The sequence below is a fragment of the Vidua chalybeata genome, chromosome 1 (genome assembly GCF_026979565.1).
Source record: "Vidua chalybeata isolate OUT-0048 chromosome 1, bVidCha1 merged haplotype, whole genome shotgun sequence".
Lineage (NCBI taxonomy): Eukaryota > Metazoa > Chordata > Aves > Passeriformes > Viduidae > Vidua > Vidua chalybeata.
In genome coordinates, this window is record NC_071530.1 from 4,598,054 (window position 1) to 4,613,021 (window position 14,968).

At 39.7% G+C, this 14,968-nt stretch overlaps 1 protein-coding gene across 1 annotated transcript in view; it reads left to right on the top strand.

Annotated features, from left to right (window-relative positions):
- The window catches only part of DLEC1 (DLEC1 cilia and flagella associated protein), a 33,329-nt gene that overhangs the window by 6,304 nt on the left and 12,057 nt on the right, over nt 1–14,968 (top strand). The window contains exons 9-25 of the mRNA XM_053943154.1: nt 204–377; nt 1,134–1,270; nt 2,170–2,262; nt 2,514–2,604; nt 3,482–3,644; nt 5,401–5,593; nt 6,910–6,968; nt 7,464–7,638; nt 8,935–9,028; nt 9,244–9,374; nt 9,679–9,837; nt 10,605–10,744; nt 10,988–11,141; nt 12,248–12,358; nt 13,388–13,518; nt 13,864–14,049; nt 14,154–14,212. Coding sequence (XP_053799129.1) covers nt 204–377; nt 1,134–1,270; nt 2,170–2,262; nt 2,514–2,604; nt 3,482–3,644; nt 5,401–5,593; nt 6,910–6,968; nt 7,464–7,638; nt 8,935–9,028; nt 9,244–9,374; nt 9,679–9,837; nt 10,605–10,744; nt 10,988–11,141; nt 12,248–12,358; nt 13,388–13,518; nt 13,864–14,049; nt 14,154–14,212 — 2,250 coding nt within the window. The remainder of the gene's footprint in view (nt 1–203; nt 378–1,133; nt 1,271–2,169; nt 2,263–2,513; nt 2,605–3,481; nt 3,645–5,400; nt 5,594–6,909; nt 6,969–7,463; nt 7,639–8,934; nt 9,029–9,243; nt 9,375–9,678; nt 9,838–10,604; nt 10,745–10,987; nt 11,142–12,247; nt 12,359–13,387; nt 13,519–13,863; nt 14,050–14,153; nt 14,213–14,968) is intronic.

Below are 14,968 nucleotides of genomic sequence, written 5' to 3' on the forward strand. Positions count from 1 at the left end.
AACATGTGCACATTCCCAGATTGCACTGCTAGGCCTCTTGTGCTCATCCCTTTTTATCAGCTTGAATTAGGCAATAAATGGGGGGAGTTTACAGGCATCATTCCAGAGGAAGATGTGATCATAAATACTACTGCCAATCTGGGGAGGTTTTAATTTTTTTTTAATTTTCTGCCTTTTTTTTGTTTTTATTTTTTTCCCCCAAGGAAAATATCCAGGAAAGGGAGGAATGATTGCTCCTGGGATGGCATGCCAGTATACAGTCCAGTTTATTCCTGAATATCTGGGAGAGTATGAAGATCATATATTAGTGGAGAGTCAAGTATCAAAATCTTTTGTCATCCCAATCCAAGCTAAAGTATCACTTCCAGTATTAACATGTCAGTAGTGTCCAAATACTAAATTTCTCTAAAGTTAAGCAGACTTGTTTTTTTTAATTTGACTGTCGTCAATTTTGTGTCACAAAACATATGTGGAAAAAATTGGCAGTGCAGTTTCTACATTTTGATATCTACCTCATTTTCACTTATCATAGATTTATTAGTTATTAAAATGTAATCCTGTTGGATTTTTCCTCAATTATTTGTTCTTGCCATCTTAGGCTCTTCTTGTTCACTATATTAGAGAAGTGAGTAGGGGCCGCATTTCTAGGTTTGTGTTTTGTTGATTCCTGAACTCCCAATTGTAATTACTAATTCTAAATATTATGGAATTATGATTTAGTTATAACTATTTGATGCTATTAATTAATGTTCATGGAATGTGAATGGATATGGTATGCCTGCACCTCTCAGATATCTAAGCTCAACTATAATAAATAGGATTACTTTTGCAAAAATTTGCTTTGATTTTTTTGTAAATTCACCTTTGCTGTTATACTGAGTTTTTCTAAAAAAAAATCATCTTACTTTTTATCATTCAATCTTAAAGGAGGAAAGATCATCTTACATCATTAAAATGTAAGATGGATGTAGAAATATACATCTCACACTGTCCAACTTTGAAATTGAAAGAATTTGAGGGGGTTTAGGATTGCAAAATCTGGCGTGGTCTCATGCAGTAATGTCTGTAAAGACTTATTTAATCAACTGCCTTCACTCTCTCTGGAGTCTGATTTTCTGTGTTACTCCTTGCAGTGCCTGACTATATAGACTGTGGTTCCTGCCGTGTTGGAGGAATAAAAACAACAGCAGTTTTGTGCAGAAATGAGGGAGTTAGGACTGGGAAGTTCTCTATAATGCCAGAGAAAGCCTGGCCAGCTCCTGATTCCAGGGTGAGTGATTAGAAGGGAAATACTGGACCCAGCATGGTGTGGGTGCCCTGGTGTGGAGGCCTGTTGAGCCAGTCTTGTTGTATTAGCACAGAAGTCATAAGGCCTTGCTGGAGACATCTGCATTGTGCCATTCCTTCAGGAATTCACCTTTATCCTGAAAACCAATCTCCCTGGATGCCTGTACCTCCTTCTTGTGCTCTGGTTTTCCTGTGGAAGAGCTTGTCTTGCTGAGGGGAGAAGTAAACTGAGGCAGAGATGAGGAAAAGGAAAACTGGCTCGAACTTTAACCTTTTCCTTGAAGCAAATAGAAATGCTATCAGTTCTAGCATTGCTTGAGGTAATTTCCTCTCCCTCCTCAACAGAAACTTCCTTTACTGGCCTTGCTGCACCTGTAGACACAGCAATCCAATCCAATCCTGTTCTGTCTGTAGCTCCCCATCACAAACCAGGGCCTAAGTGGGGTGGACAAAGGAGATAAAATGGGACAGGTAGACTGGCATTTTTGGTGCTGGAGAAAGAGCAGATGGGTCAAGTTGTCTCTCCAGAGACTTTACAGTTCCAACTCAAAGTGAGTTTTAAGCATGGAGAAACAGAGCCCCTCTCTCAGGCAGGGCTGTTCCTCTCTGAACATGAATATTAGGGCTTCTGACACTTGTCATTTGTCTTCAGAGACTGCACTTTCCCTTCTGCTTTCACCAAGGTCATTATAAAGCAGGGAGCATTTTTTTAATTAAGCCATATTTATGAGCCACACTCTTTTGAGATGTGTGAAAAAATGTATGGTAAGAGGTAAAACAGTGATGTTGTAGTATTACTGACTGTGTCAGGTAACTCTGTGTTTTAAACACAGCTATCTGATCAATTTAATTTTTTTTCTTTTTTTTGTTTTAATACCTTAGGTGGCTGCCACTGCTGATTTTGTGATACAGGATCCTTTTAGGATCCAGCCTGCTGTTTTGGAGCTAGCTCCAGGGCAGAATGCAACAGTAGAGGTTAGTGCCAACTGCTATAGAAAGTTTTTTACTTCACCAAATAAATTAACAAGCAAGATCATTTTAGAAGACCTGGCTGGACCTTGCAAGTTTGGGTTTATGTGAGCAGAAAATGACTCTGTTTCTTGCAACTGTTACTTTTAATTACTAATTACTAAAACTTTCCTTCAGGGAATATTTACCAATTGAAGTGTATTACTTAGGGGAGAGAAAACAGTCACAGACCTTGCTATTTTCCTTCTCTCTTTCAGGTAGTGTTTTTCCCTTCTTTGGCAGAAGCCTCACAGCAAACATTCACCATTTTGTGTGACAATTATCCAATCAATAATGTTACAGTCACAGGTTTGTTTCTAGCACCTTTCTAATTCTGTTGATATTCAGATGATGTGAGTGGTGATTGTTGGTGTGAAGTGATGGTAACATTTTAGGTCATTGGATTAAGCAAATGCTGGCTTTTTTTTTTTTTTTTTTTTTTTTTTGTGTTGTTATTACTGCTCCTTCCCAGTGCATGGATACACTGGATTCAGAAAACATTGAGCTCTTAACGTTCAGTAGGCAAAAATCCAAATGTAAAATGTCACCAAGTCACAGAAAACAAAACTCAGGTTGCCAGGTCCAGCTCATCTCTTTCACTTTTCTGTTAATAAGATAACTTGACAAGCTATGAAACATGAGGTGTAACAGGGCAGAAATTAATCACATTTGGACCTTTTGAGGTAGGCAGTCTTTGGATTAACTAATGAAACCAATTCAAATTCTTATAAATGTTGGTGCCAATACTGTAATATAACTGTGAGTGCTATAACATGAGGCTTGGTTTGTCATCTGTTGAATCACTTTATCACATGTATTTACTCTGGATTTTTTTTAATACTTCATTTGCTGCTTATTTTAATTCTAATATACTGCTCAAAACATCTGGGAGCCACATTGTCAACCACTGTAAGCACCCTGCTCACTTCAGTGAAACCATGCTGATGTAAGTGAGCTGAGGCCATGGCCCTGACATCCCTGCCTATGAAATTCATGAACAGAAGGTCTCTGTTAATCCATGTTGATAAGCACAACGTCAGGATTGTACAATTAACACATTGGAGTTCTGAAACGTGAGGAAACACCAAATATAATCAATAATGAACATTAATGACATTTGCTATTGATGATGTAAACTGTGTTAATAGTCAGATGGTAAACAGTAATACCTAATTATTTCTTCCAGGGCTTGGAGAGGTGATTGCTCTGGAGCTTTTGTTTGTCACGGGTGGAGAAAGCAAAGCTCAGCTGGGTGAAGTCACTGATGCAACAGCACAGCACCTCATACGATTCGAGCCCCAAAACCCACAGAGCACTACGGAGAAGAGACTGGTTATAAGGAACTCCACGTAGGTAGCTGCTGTTAGAGTAATGCTCTGCAATGTGGCCATACTGGTAGGGATCTCATTTGTCATCTCTGCTCTCTCAAGCTGGAGAAACCTCTGTGCCTGTGACAAACTTTTTGCAGTATCTTTGCTGCTTTTTGCTCCTTTCTGTTTGGTAATTAAGGTTGAAGGAATGTTGTACGTTGTTCAAGCATGGCAACCATTAGCCAAGGTCAATATATTTGCTTCAATAGAGGTAAATCTACAAAAAAATTCATAAATATACATAGTTGCAGGAAATACTTACAGGGTGATTCAGGTGAGATTTATCTAACTTTAAATGTCTACTACATACACTTGTGCAACTGAGATAAGCACTCTTTTCCTTTCTTAGTGCAGGGAATAGATGCTTCCAAGCATACACTTCTGACTGTAGACATCTCCCATAGAAAAGTCATAATACACCCTGGACTCCACTGGATCAAAATGGAAGCTCCATGTAATTAACTCACATTAAAAGTCTCACATGGTTCCTATTGAGTCCTTAAAGAGTTAAATATAAATTCAATTTGAAGTCAACAAATGTGTCCTTATGGACAATTACACCATACTGAACATAGTGGCATCCTGATTTTGCTCAGAATCAATCAGACTTTAACAGGAATACACTTGTGCATGATTGCAGCAGATAGAGACTGTAGACCATCAAAGCAGTGAGAAGGTCAGTGCTGGGTTTAGGACCATTAATCTAAATTGTTGTTTGCAAGCAGTGAATATCTGGCAGTTTATTTTGTGGCCTGGAAACACATGCATAATGCCACAACAGGCCAATGTTTGAGTAAAGAAAGTGTGATTGGTGAACTGGATATTGTAAACTGACAAAGGATGTGACTGTGCCAATTTTCACATTTTCTCTGTGCTATAATCACCACAGCACTCCCTGCACATCTGGTGTCAGCATTTGTATAAAACAAAGCTGGCCAGGCTGAGAGTAAACTCCATAGAAGCAGGAAGAAGAAACATTCTTTCTGCTACAGAAGATGATACGAGAAATAGTAAATGTCCCGTTTTATCAGTGATACTTTCAAATTCCAGTGTCCTTCCTTCCCCTTACTAAGCAGAATTTTTGAGGTCAGCATGAGCAAGATTCTCAAACCCATGAAGACATTCCATGGAATACACTTCTGCTGAAATAACCTAGTTAAGCAACCTTTTCTGGATTGCAGAGAGTGTGGCAGAGCCATGGCTATAATTTTAGATTGAGCCATTGTGCTTTGCTGACATGTTAAAGACCACATGTTGCATTTGGATTAAATTCAGAGTGTGATGTAGGTCATCAGCACTGATCCAAGGCAAATGTACTGGTGTCAGCAGGAATGGACCTGTTCATCCCAGATCTTTGAAAAAAGAATTGCAGAGTTTCTAAAACCTGGATTACATGAGAAGTTCAAATAAGGCAAGAAAGTGTTACAATATCTTACACATTTATAAAATTTACTTTCACGCATCGCCCTGGACTTCAGTAGCAGCAGTTCAGGCTGCTACACATATTAGTAAGTTCTTTGTATGATTTACACACTCTGACTCTATGATGCCTCAGCAGCTTTGTGACTCACAAAAGCTGGGAAGTCAAACCCCTGTAATCTGTAAAGAGAGGAATTTCTTACCTGAAAAAAGGATCTGAACATTTTCTTACTCTTCTTACTCTTACTTATTTTACTCAAAAATATCAGATTTTTTTTAATCATAGCTTTTCTGTTGTTTATTGATTTCTTTGCAGCCATCTAGAACTTCCCTTCTTCTGGCAGATAATGAAGCCTAATCTGAAACCATTAATACCAGAAGAAACTGCAGACTTTACAGAGGTCAAAAACAATCAAGACCCAGAGTCAGCCTTCTCCCTAAATCCTAAGCAGGGAGTTTTGCTTCCCTGTGCAGATCATGAGTTTATTCTCACATATGCTCCACAGGAGGTATGGCTTGTGATTCCTTCCTATCTACAAACTCCAGCTGTGTATTTTTATTCAAGTCATAAAATCCTTGCTGTGCAACTTTTCTAAATTAAATTAATTAGCTGGTACTATGCTCTGATAAACAGTGTTCAAAATGTAAAAAGTTAGTGAAGGAAAACATGTTTTGACTGCACAATGTGAGACAGTTTCTGATCTCATGTCATTCTGGGGACTGACTGGATGCAGTTAATTTTACACTGAAATTGTGGACACATCCTCATTCTGCAGCTGTGCTGGCTGGTGAAGTTACCACCCTGACCCCTCTATCATCTCCTCCACCAGCTCCTGACCCTTCCCTCTCTCCTTGGGGGATATGTCTTGTACCTGCTCCAGTCTAAATAAGTTGGTTAACAAACACTGATTATTTAAACTGTTTCCAGCTGTAGTTTTTTTGGCCTGAAATGGGTCCTATGAACAGCTAAGTGATGAATTAAGGGGATAGTAGGAGCCTTTGGCAGAGAAATGCTGTGTGCAGCTGTGGGTAAGAGGGGTGCAAGGATGTTGGAATGCAGTTATCCCAGGGACTGTTCTCTCAGTTTCTGCTCCCCTGTCCCTGTAAATAAGGAGCATGAGCTCACTGTATTTAGAGAAACCTGATCCAAAGAAAGCTCAAGAGTTGGAATGCCCCATGCAGTGTTGATTGACAGACATAAGAAATACCTCAAATATGTATGGAAGATAAACTACCTGGCTTTTTCAAAATAATTAGTTCATAGAATAGATATTGAATTAAAATATACATCAAAATTAGTATCTGTCTACAAACAAATGAAGCTTTTGCGTAGCCCTTCAGATTTAAGGCCTGCTTCTGTGTTTCTTCCCCCCCCACCCTCCATTAGAATACAGAAGACATTCTCTTCCCATGATGGAAAAGTCATGTTTCTTACTCAACATTAGACTGATGGTCAATTAAGCTGAATACTCTGGAGCAGTTAGAAGAAACTTCTTAATTAGTACAGCAGTACTGAGCTTAATTTGGGGAGCCTTTGCAGATGCTTGTGTGTAGTATGCAATATACAGGGGAAATAATAACAGGCATGTCAAAAATGAGTATTTTTCTTGGAACCATACACCATGAGATCAGAATCTGGCTTAATGTTTTGCAGTCAAACATGTTTTCTTTTAGTAACTCCAGAGTTTGCATATTGTTTATCAGAGCTTAGTACTCTGATGATGAACAATTATCCTTTACATGTAAACCACTTTTCCATCTTTTTTTGATCTTCAACATAAGTGATTACTTGACACTAAAATCCTTTTCTCCTTCATCTGTGCAGCTGAAGCGTTATCACAGCGTGATGCAGATGGTAGTGAGGGACATCCCAGAATCACCTTGGTAAGCTGAGAAACATTTCCCAATAAGATATGTAGGCACAATTTATCTGTGCTATTACATTAAATTAGTGGGATTTTTCTTCTTTCTGGTGATGATGGATTGACAAGTTTAAAGAATATTATCTGTACAAGTAGTTGTGGTATAAAGAGCATCTCTGGTATTCTCCCCTATGCCCAGACACATGCATAGCCCTGGTTTTTCCCCTCTTGGAAAAAGATAATATTGTCATTTTTTCTGCTTATTTTCCAGGGTTTCCTGCTATTACTCTTTGTCACAGCTGTATGTGACTTATATACTTGTTCATGGACAGACTGGAACAACTAGAATACCTTAAAGTATAATGAAGTTTTTAATTGGCTGAGCTAATTGCCCACAGGCAGTCTGTACTTGAGAAACTTGTGTTGGTTGTCACTTTTGATCTGGCAATTAAAAGACAGGATCCAATTTAACACAGGTTTAACATATTTAATGATTCTACCATATTTCCTCCCAAAGTTTGATAGAAGAGAGGATGCTTCAAAACATCCCAGAATGCAGAGTAGAGGATGTAATAGCCCTGGAAATAGAAGTTAAAGGCTCAACAGAACCATTTCATCTTCTTCTGGAACCATATGCTGTTATCATCCCTGGAGAAAATTTCATTGGTGTAAATGTCAAGAAAACATTTAAGGTTTGTGTGCTTTGACTTCACCGTTGTCGTGTGGTTTGTGTCACTGGATGTCATAGGTGTTATTAGAAGATATCAGACAGTGTTATTTTAGTTTTCCTGAAATGTTTTTAAAGGAGGCCATGAATCCAGAAGGGTCTGCACTGAAATGCCCTACCCAGCCTGCTCAGCTCTACACTCCAGGCAGCAGCCTTTGTTCCTTTTTCATCACTCCAGTTTGATACCACAGAGTTTGACCTTTCTCAATGTTTTTCTGGGTCAATAACCTGTTGCTTATCACTTTGTCACTCCTGTAGTGTAAAAGTTTTCCAGCTGGGAGGAATAATCAATGGATGATTAAATTAGTTCATAACTGAGGCACTGTTCATGCAAAGAACTACAGGAAGCACAGAAGAGCTAAAAAACCACATATGCTACAGCTTACTAGATGTTATTCTTTCCTGCAGGTTCTGGTAATTTCTCTTTGGCCATTCTGGGACAGAATGCTGCTGCAATTGTCCCCTCACACAGCATCCCCTTCACTACAGATCAGGATCTTTTTGATCTTAGACTCACTTGGGAAAAACAGGCCTGTTAGCAAGAGCCAGGCAGGAAGACATTTCCCAGTTAATGGTTTTCCCATTTTTTTCTTAGAAATCCTGCTAATCAGCCTTTGGTTTTAAGATTTCTCTCCCTAGAATTTATTTTTTTTCAATTTAAGGCAGCCATTTCATACTTCCCAGTAATCCAGTATAACTACACATGTGATAGAAGTAATTAAGCCATTTACTGATGATATAACAACATCCTTTGCAGTTTCCAATTGGTTTTTTTTAGTCTTAAAAAGATAAGAATTTGAACTGTGCTTAGAGATAATTGTACTTCAGGGAATAAAATTATTTGCTGTAGTTAAGAAATAATGTTTTGACTAGATCTGAAGAGGAGGCCAAACATTTCAAGAGCTTGCATCTCCCTCACAAACAGGGCGTTTGGCAAAAAAAAAAAAAAAAAAAAAAAAAAAAAAAAAAACCCAAACCTGCACTCAAAAGATTTTCAGTTTATGTTTAGAAATTCTGTTACATTTTTGGAAAATGGGGGGAAGTTTAGTAGACTCAAATATGATAATGTTCTTGGAATGAATTATTAATGGATTCTCTTCAGGTTTGAGGAAACACCTTCACCCATGTGAAGGAGACACTGTTTTAATAAATGATGACTCTCAAAACCTAGTTTGCAGTGTATCAGTGCTCTCAGCAAATTGACTTGCTGCTCTGAAAGCTTAAAGTGCATTAATTGTCTCATTGATTTTAATTGTTTCAGCTGTGGAACAACAGCAAAACATTGATCAAGTACACATGGGAGAAAATCATGGACTGTGACATCATCGAAGTTGAACCTCATACTGGTGTCATAGGTAAAGTTTCTGTGACTTGTCAGCAGTAATTCATGAAAGACATGACAATAATTGTTTATATCAATTTATGACAGTCACAGAGCATTATAATACAAACTGAAAAATTAGTCCACTGGAGCCAGCAGGAGACTTAATTTGATTCCAGAAGCTTCAGTAATACTCTTGAAGCAGGTGGTTTCTTAAAACAAGTGAGACAGTGGTATTTTCTCTTCTAGATGTGAATAAATGCTGTGAATTTGTACTGGCAATTTCTGGAAGCAAACCTGGGGTCATCAGCCGGAACCTGCTGTGTCACGTTGAGCAGTGTCCAGAGCCAGTTGTGCTGCATGTTGAGGCTGCTTTTAAGGTAAGGAGCAGTTCAGTCTTGCAGGATGAACTGTGTGGCCTGGCCATTGTCCAAATAAAGCTTCTTTGCCTCTCAATGGCTTGAGAACTCTTAAGTGGTTACAAACAGGAGTTATTTTTGCTGTAGTGACTATTGAGTCAATGTTGATTTTCCCATGACACACAGAATTTTTCTGCATTACACAGTGCATTTGCTTTCTGATATTCTCTGTGAAATCAAATGCTAATCCTAGATAATACATGTTTCTTAATGAGACAGTTTTGGCAGAGGTGTCCATTCTGATGTCTGTTTCCTACTGTCCTAGGGTCCATTTCTTTGTATTGATGTTCCATCACTCCAGTTTGGTTTGACTAAGCAGGGTGAGACTGTGTCAAGAACCTTTGAGATTCAAAATCTCTCTCAGGTACCAGCACTGTGGAGGATGCAAGAAAGCAAGGTTTTTCTAGCTCAAAGGAATGAAGAGGTAAGTCACTGCTACAGCTGGCTGTATTCCCTCCTTAGCTATTTTATTTCTTCTGCTTAGGAGTTGTATTATTCATTCCAGCTATCTGAAGTTCTAATTTTTGTGACTTCTTACGAACCTAATCCTGCACAGTTTCATAAGTGCATGAGTTCTTTTGAAATTGAATGCTTCTTTACAATTTTTCTCTATTTCCCTTTATTACAAATCCCCTGCCAGCCTGATGCAGAGACACAGAGTATTTCCTGAATGACAGTAATTTCAGCTGCTGCTCCTATGAGTTCAAGGCTGTAGTAGAGCTGAGACTGCTGAACACTCCACCCACACACCCACATCAGCATCTTGGACAAGAATCTGAGCCCCCACTCCTCGCTGATGCTCTCCCAACCCTCTTTCCTCACCCTTCTGCCCAAGAACCTTTCCCACTCGTGGCACCTTGCTGCTGCCTGGGAGCAGGTGCTGCTGCTGAGACTGATTGCTTCTCCTTCACGTTCCCTGTCAGTCCATGCACAGCTGACCCTGCTGTGCCCTTGGCTCTGACTGCCCTTCTCTCAGAAGCAAAGCCCTGCCTCCTTGTGTAGCCAGGCTTTCACAAAGCTGGCACTGTGCTTCCTGACATCAATCCACATGGGACTCGAGGGTCAGAGAGAAAGGACACATCTGAGGAAAAATTAGGCACTTGGAAGCCCTAATTAGATTGGGTGGCTTCAACATTTTACCCTTGCTTTGCACATATCAAAAAAAATTCTGTTCTCTCTCTCCTCTCCCAGGTATCCACTTTCACCATCCAGCCATCAGCTGGAGAAATTCCTCCTTTCGGTCTATGCACAGTTTCAGTTCACTTCACATCATTGCAGTGCCAGCATCTCCAGACAGTGCTGGAACTGGAGGTAGAAAATGGAGAAGGAAGGTAAGGGGGAAAAGCAGCATTTGTTTTGTTTTTCCTGAGATTTACATCTGGTTTTCCCTTCAGGTAGTTTTCTCTCCTACAAGAAAAATATGAACTCACAGTGGGGTTGTGTAACCTATCAATGAACTATCAAATTTCTAATATTGCTAAATAAACATAAACATCATTCTTCCCAGCATGCTGTTTTATGTCTAGCACGTTTCATTAACAATAACAATAGACCATCTGTGTGTTTATTTCCAGTCATCTTCCTGTCTTTGTTGAAGTTCAGACCCCCCAAGCGTGCCTGATATCTAGTCATCTAGTATTCACTGAAATTTACACTGGAGTTCCTGTCAAAGCAACCAGTAAACTTTTTAACCAGACACTGCTGCCAGCAAAATACTTATGGGGAAAGGTAAATGCTCTTCTAATGGGTGAAGCATACAGCAGGGATGGAAATTGCAATTTCTGTAGGAACACAAATAATGACTGTTGTTAAAAGCTTTTCTGATGTATCTTTTGAGTGTTCATTGCTGTTTTACTGGCTTGAGAGCAGAACTTCAGCTTTAGACTAACCTTTATTAAAAGATTAATTACCAGTTGATGTCATTGTGTTCTTAACTGTCTGTGGATCCCTGGGAAAATGGATGAGCAGATGTGAGAGGTCACAGAATGTAAAGCCACCAGAGTGTTAAATAAAGTACCATAGTAGTTTAGAGTTTGCACTTAATTTAGTAAAACAAAGAAATGATGGTGCTTTTGAATTGTGTCTGAATTCTGTTTAAATTTCACATTCTGGCTTATGGGCTTATGGGCGTAGGAGCCCAAACTTAATGTCAGTTTTTAAGCTGTGGTCTGAACTCTCTTTTCAGTCCATGGAAATTTGTCAGTGCCTTGGTCATTGAGATCTGGCATCCATCACATCTGACATCCAGAGTTCAGCTCAATTGCCTACATAAAAGCACTCAGTGCCACTCAAGATGTCCTCAGGTGCCCAAGGGATCCTAACAGAGCATGTGCATGGTATAGGACCTATATACAGAAAAACACTTTGGAGCATCTGGAGCCTAGGAGGAATATGTAGAGCATTTTTCCTGAAGTGTGATGTTGATGTGTGAACAAATGAGTGGAAGCCCTGGGTACATTCCATGCTGGCCACTTAGGGAAGGTGCTAACAGCAGGATTGTGTCTTCCCCACCTCTGTTGTGAAGAGAGATGGGGCACATCTGGGACCCTGCTCTGGTATCAGATAGATTGGCTTCACCCTGGAAAGGCTTGAGACTGTGAGAGGGATGACAGTGGCTCTGCTCCCAGCCCAGCAGCCTCAGCTGGGCACCTGAAGTTACCTGGAGTGAATGTAGGCATGAGGATCATATCACCCAGAGGGAACTGTAAAGCCAGTCTTGTCAAACTGTAGGTGTTGCTGCCTGAGAGTATCCTAAGCCTGAGAATAGCTTGGTCTTTTTAGAAGAGACAGTGTGAGGGAATGATCATGAGCTGAATGTCCTTTCTGTTTGGCAGCCCCTTGGAAGCCAGGCAGCTTCCTGCTCCATCCTGGTGTCCCCTGCCAGTGGCACCTTAGGCCCAAATGAAGAGAAGGAATTCTGCATAGAGCTGTCAGCTAACATTGTGGTAAGTTTACAAACTGATGCACTTTTTTATAAACAGTAACACTGGCTTTTTCATTTCACCTCCATCTGGCAAAAGGAAGGAATTCTGTGTACAAAACCACATGCTCTTTTTCCCATAAAATATCTCTGAAATGGCTTTGCTTTAGAGGCACCACAGTTGAAGGCAAGAATTAAAAAAGTGGACCTAGTGTGAAATTTCTACCCTGCCTCTTTATATCTCAGCTGTTCCTGTTTTCTTCCTTTCTTGAAGTCCTGTACAATTGCTCTTAATGCTTATGACTCTTCTTGGAGCGTACAGATCCTCACTTTGGATTAACTGGAATGATACAGACCAGAGTGGCATATACAGTGTATATTTGGTTTTCTGAATGCAGCTAGGCTCATAACATTTTGATATTTGAAAACTTAAAAGGGGCTGATGGGACCAAGAGTCTTCAAAATACAGGAGCAGAGCTTACAAACTCCAGGAATTCAGAAAAATACGTTACAAGGGCTTTCAAATAGATGAGCTAATGCAGCTAAATACAGGATCTTCCTATAGATAGGGTGTCTTAGTTCCCATTACAGTCACTGGAGACTTGGGTTTCATTTATTTGCTTAAAGTAGGTAAAATTATGTATCTGTGGCACTTGGGAATATGGTTTAGTGGTGGCCTTGGTAGTGCTGGATTAATGTTTGGACTCAGTCATCTTAGAAGTCTTTTCCAGCCTAAATGATTCTATGATTCAATACTTGGAGCATAGGAATTATGTCAGAAATCAGTAATGGAGCAGTTTTAGGCTCACAGACAGCTGCAGGTACAAAGCCGAGAAACAGCCACAAATTTTTACCTTAGTGCTGCCTTCTAAGCAGCTCTGATGTTGCAGAAAATGCCCTGAAAACAATTCAGTAAAACTTCTCACAATTCTATTGTTCTGGGTTTAATCCAGGGAAGTTTACACACTTTTTAAAAATAAATACCCTAAAGAGTCTGCCTTTCTTCTGTGATCCATGCTTCATTCACAAGGAAACTTGATTCTTTGCTTTTCAGGGTGAGCTGAAAGACCTCACACTTTGCTGCAGCATAGAAGACATGGCTGAACCCCTCTTCCTGAGCATTTCTGGAGAAGTGAAGGGACTACATGTCACATACTCAGTACCTTCTGGCAGTGGAGTTGACAGGTAATATCTGACTGATTTTTATTTCATTTTCCTGATACATAGAATGATGACTATATTTTGGAACATGCTTATCTTTATATCTTTTCATATAAGTAAATATGTCTTTAATTTGGTAGACTGGCATGTTATACAGGATAAAGATTTGACCCCAAATAAATCCTTATATGGGTAGAAGTGAAAAAATGAAAAGCAGAAAATGCTGATGGCAAAAATCATAGACTGCCTGGTCCTTTTACACTGTGCAACCACATTGCATGTTGCACATTTTTAAATCTCCTGAAATTATCTGTGGCATAAGTAAATAAGACCCATGTCTAAATACTACTGTTATTTTTTTTCTGGCAGTGATGAAGGACAAATGTCACAAAGCCCACGTGAGCTTCTTTTAGACTTTGGGTCTGAAGTTGCACTAAAAGCTGTTGTAAAGCATCAGCTGATTCTTACAAATCTCACTGCAATCAGTGCTCCATTCTCACTGGAAGCTGAGTATTTTAGTGCCTGCGTGCTGCCTCCAGAACAAGGAGCCTGCCCGTGAGTCTTGCTGTTCTGCATAATGATTCAAATACTAATTTAGGTCTGGCTTAAACCTGAAATCAGTTTGTTTTTTGTTTTTTTTTTTTTTCATGCTCTCCAAGCTACCTGGTGAAAAGAAGGGGGCCTGTCACAGAGCATGCAGCCAGAAAAGTAAAGTCAGGTATGAAACTTTCTCTTCAGTGGAGAGAAGGTGAAAGCCAGCTGACTGCCATATTCAGCACTAAATGTGCCAGTCAGGCACATCTTCTCATTGTTGCAGTATCTGGTGAAGTCTAAACTGTTAAATTACTTAATTCCTCAGTGCATTCCTGAGTTTGAAAGCCCACCTTGTATAAGCATTAGGTCAATATCTCTCTTCCCCTTCTGCTTTTATCTCTTTTCTCCTCCCTTTATTTGTCTCTTCTTCATCTTTTTCTTGCAAACAACAGTATGAAACAAAGTTGGTGACTCTGGTGACAGTTCACTCCCAGAACACTCCCAGCACATGGGATGGACAACATACAGAATGGCTCTTTCTCTTTCTCTTTCTCTTTCTCTTTCTCTTTCTCTTTCTCTTTCTCTTTCTCTTTCTCTTTCTCTTTCTCTCTCTCTTTCTCTCTCTCTTTCTCTCTCTCTTTCTCTCTCTCTTTCTCTCTCTCTTTCTCTCTCTCTTTCTCTCTCTCTTTCTCTCTCTCTTTCTCTCTCTTCCTCTCTTTTTCCTGGTTTTTCAACTCCTACACAGTTTTCCAGTACCAGTGCAGTAGGCTTTTCTCCCTCAAACCCTTTACTATACGCTCCCCACTGTGGAAAGATACAGCACAGCCCATCTGTCATTTTTGATGTGTTGTACTGAAAAATGATAATATTTACAGCCACATGAGACTGAGGGAGGGAGGAAATGAGAGCAAAAAGCTGTGAAGTGTGGATGTGTCTTCTG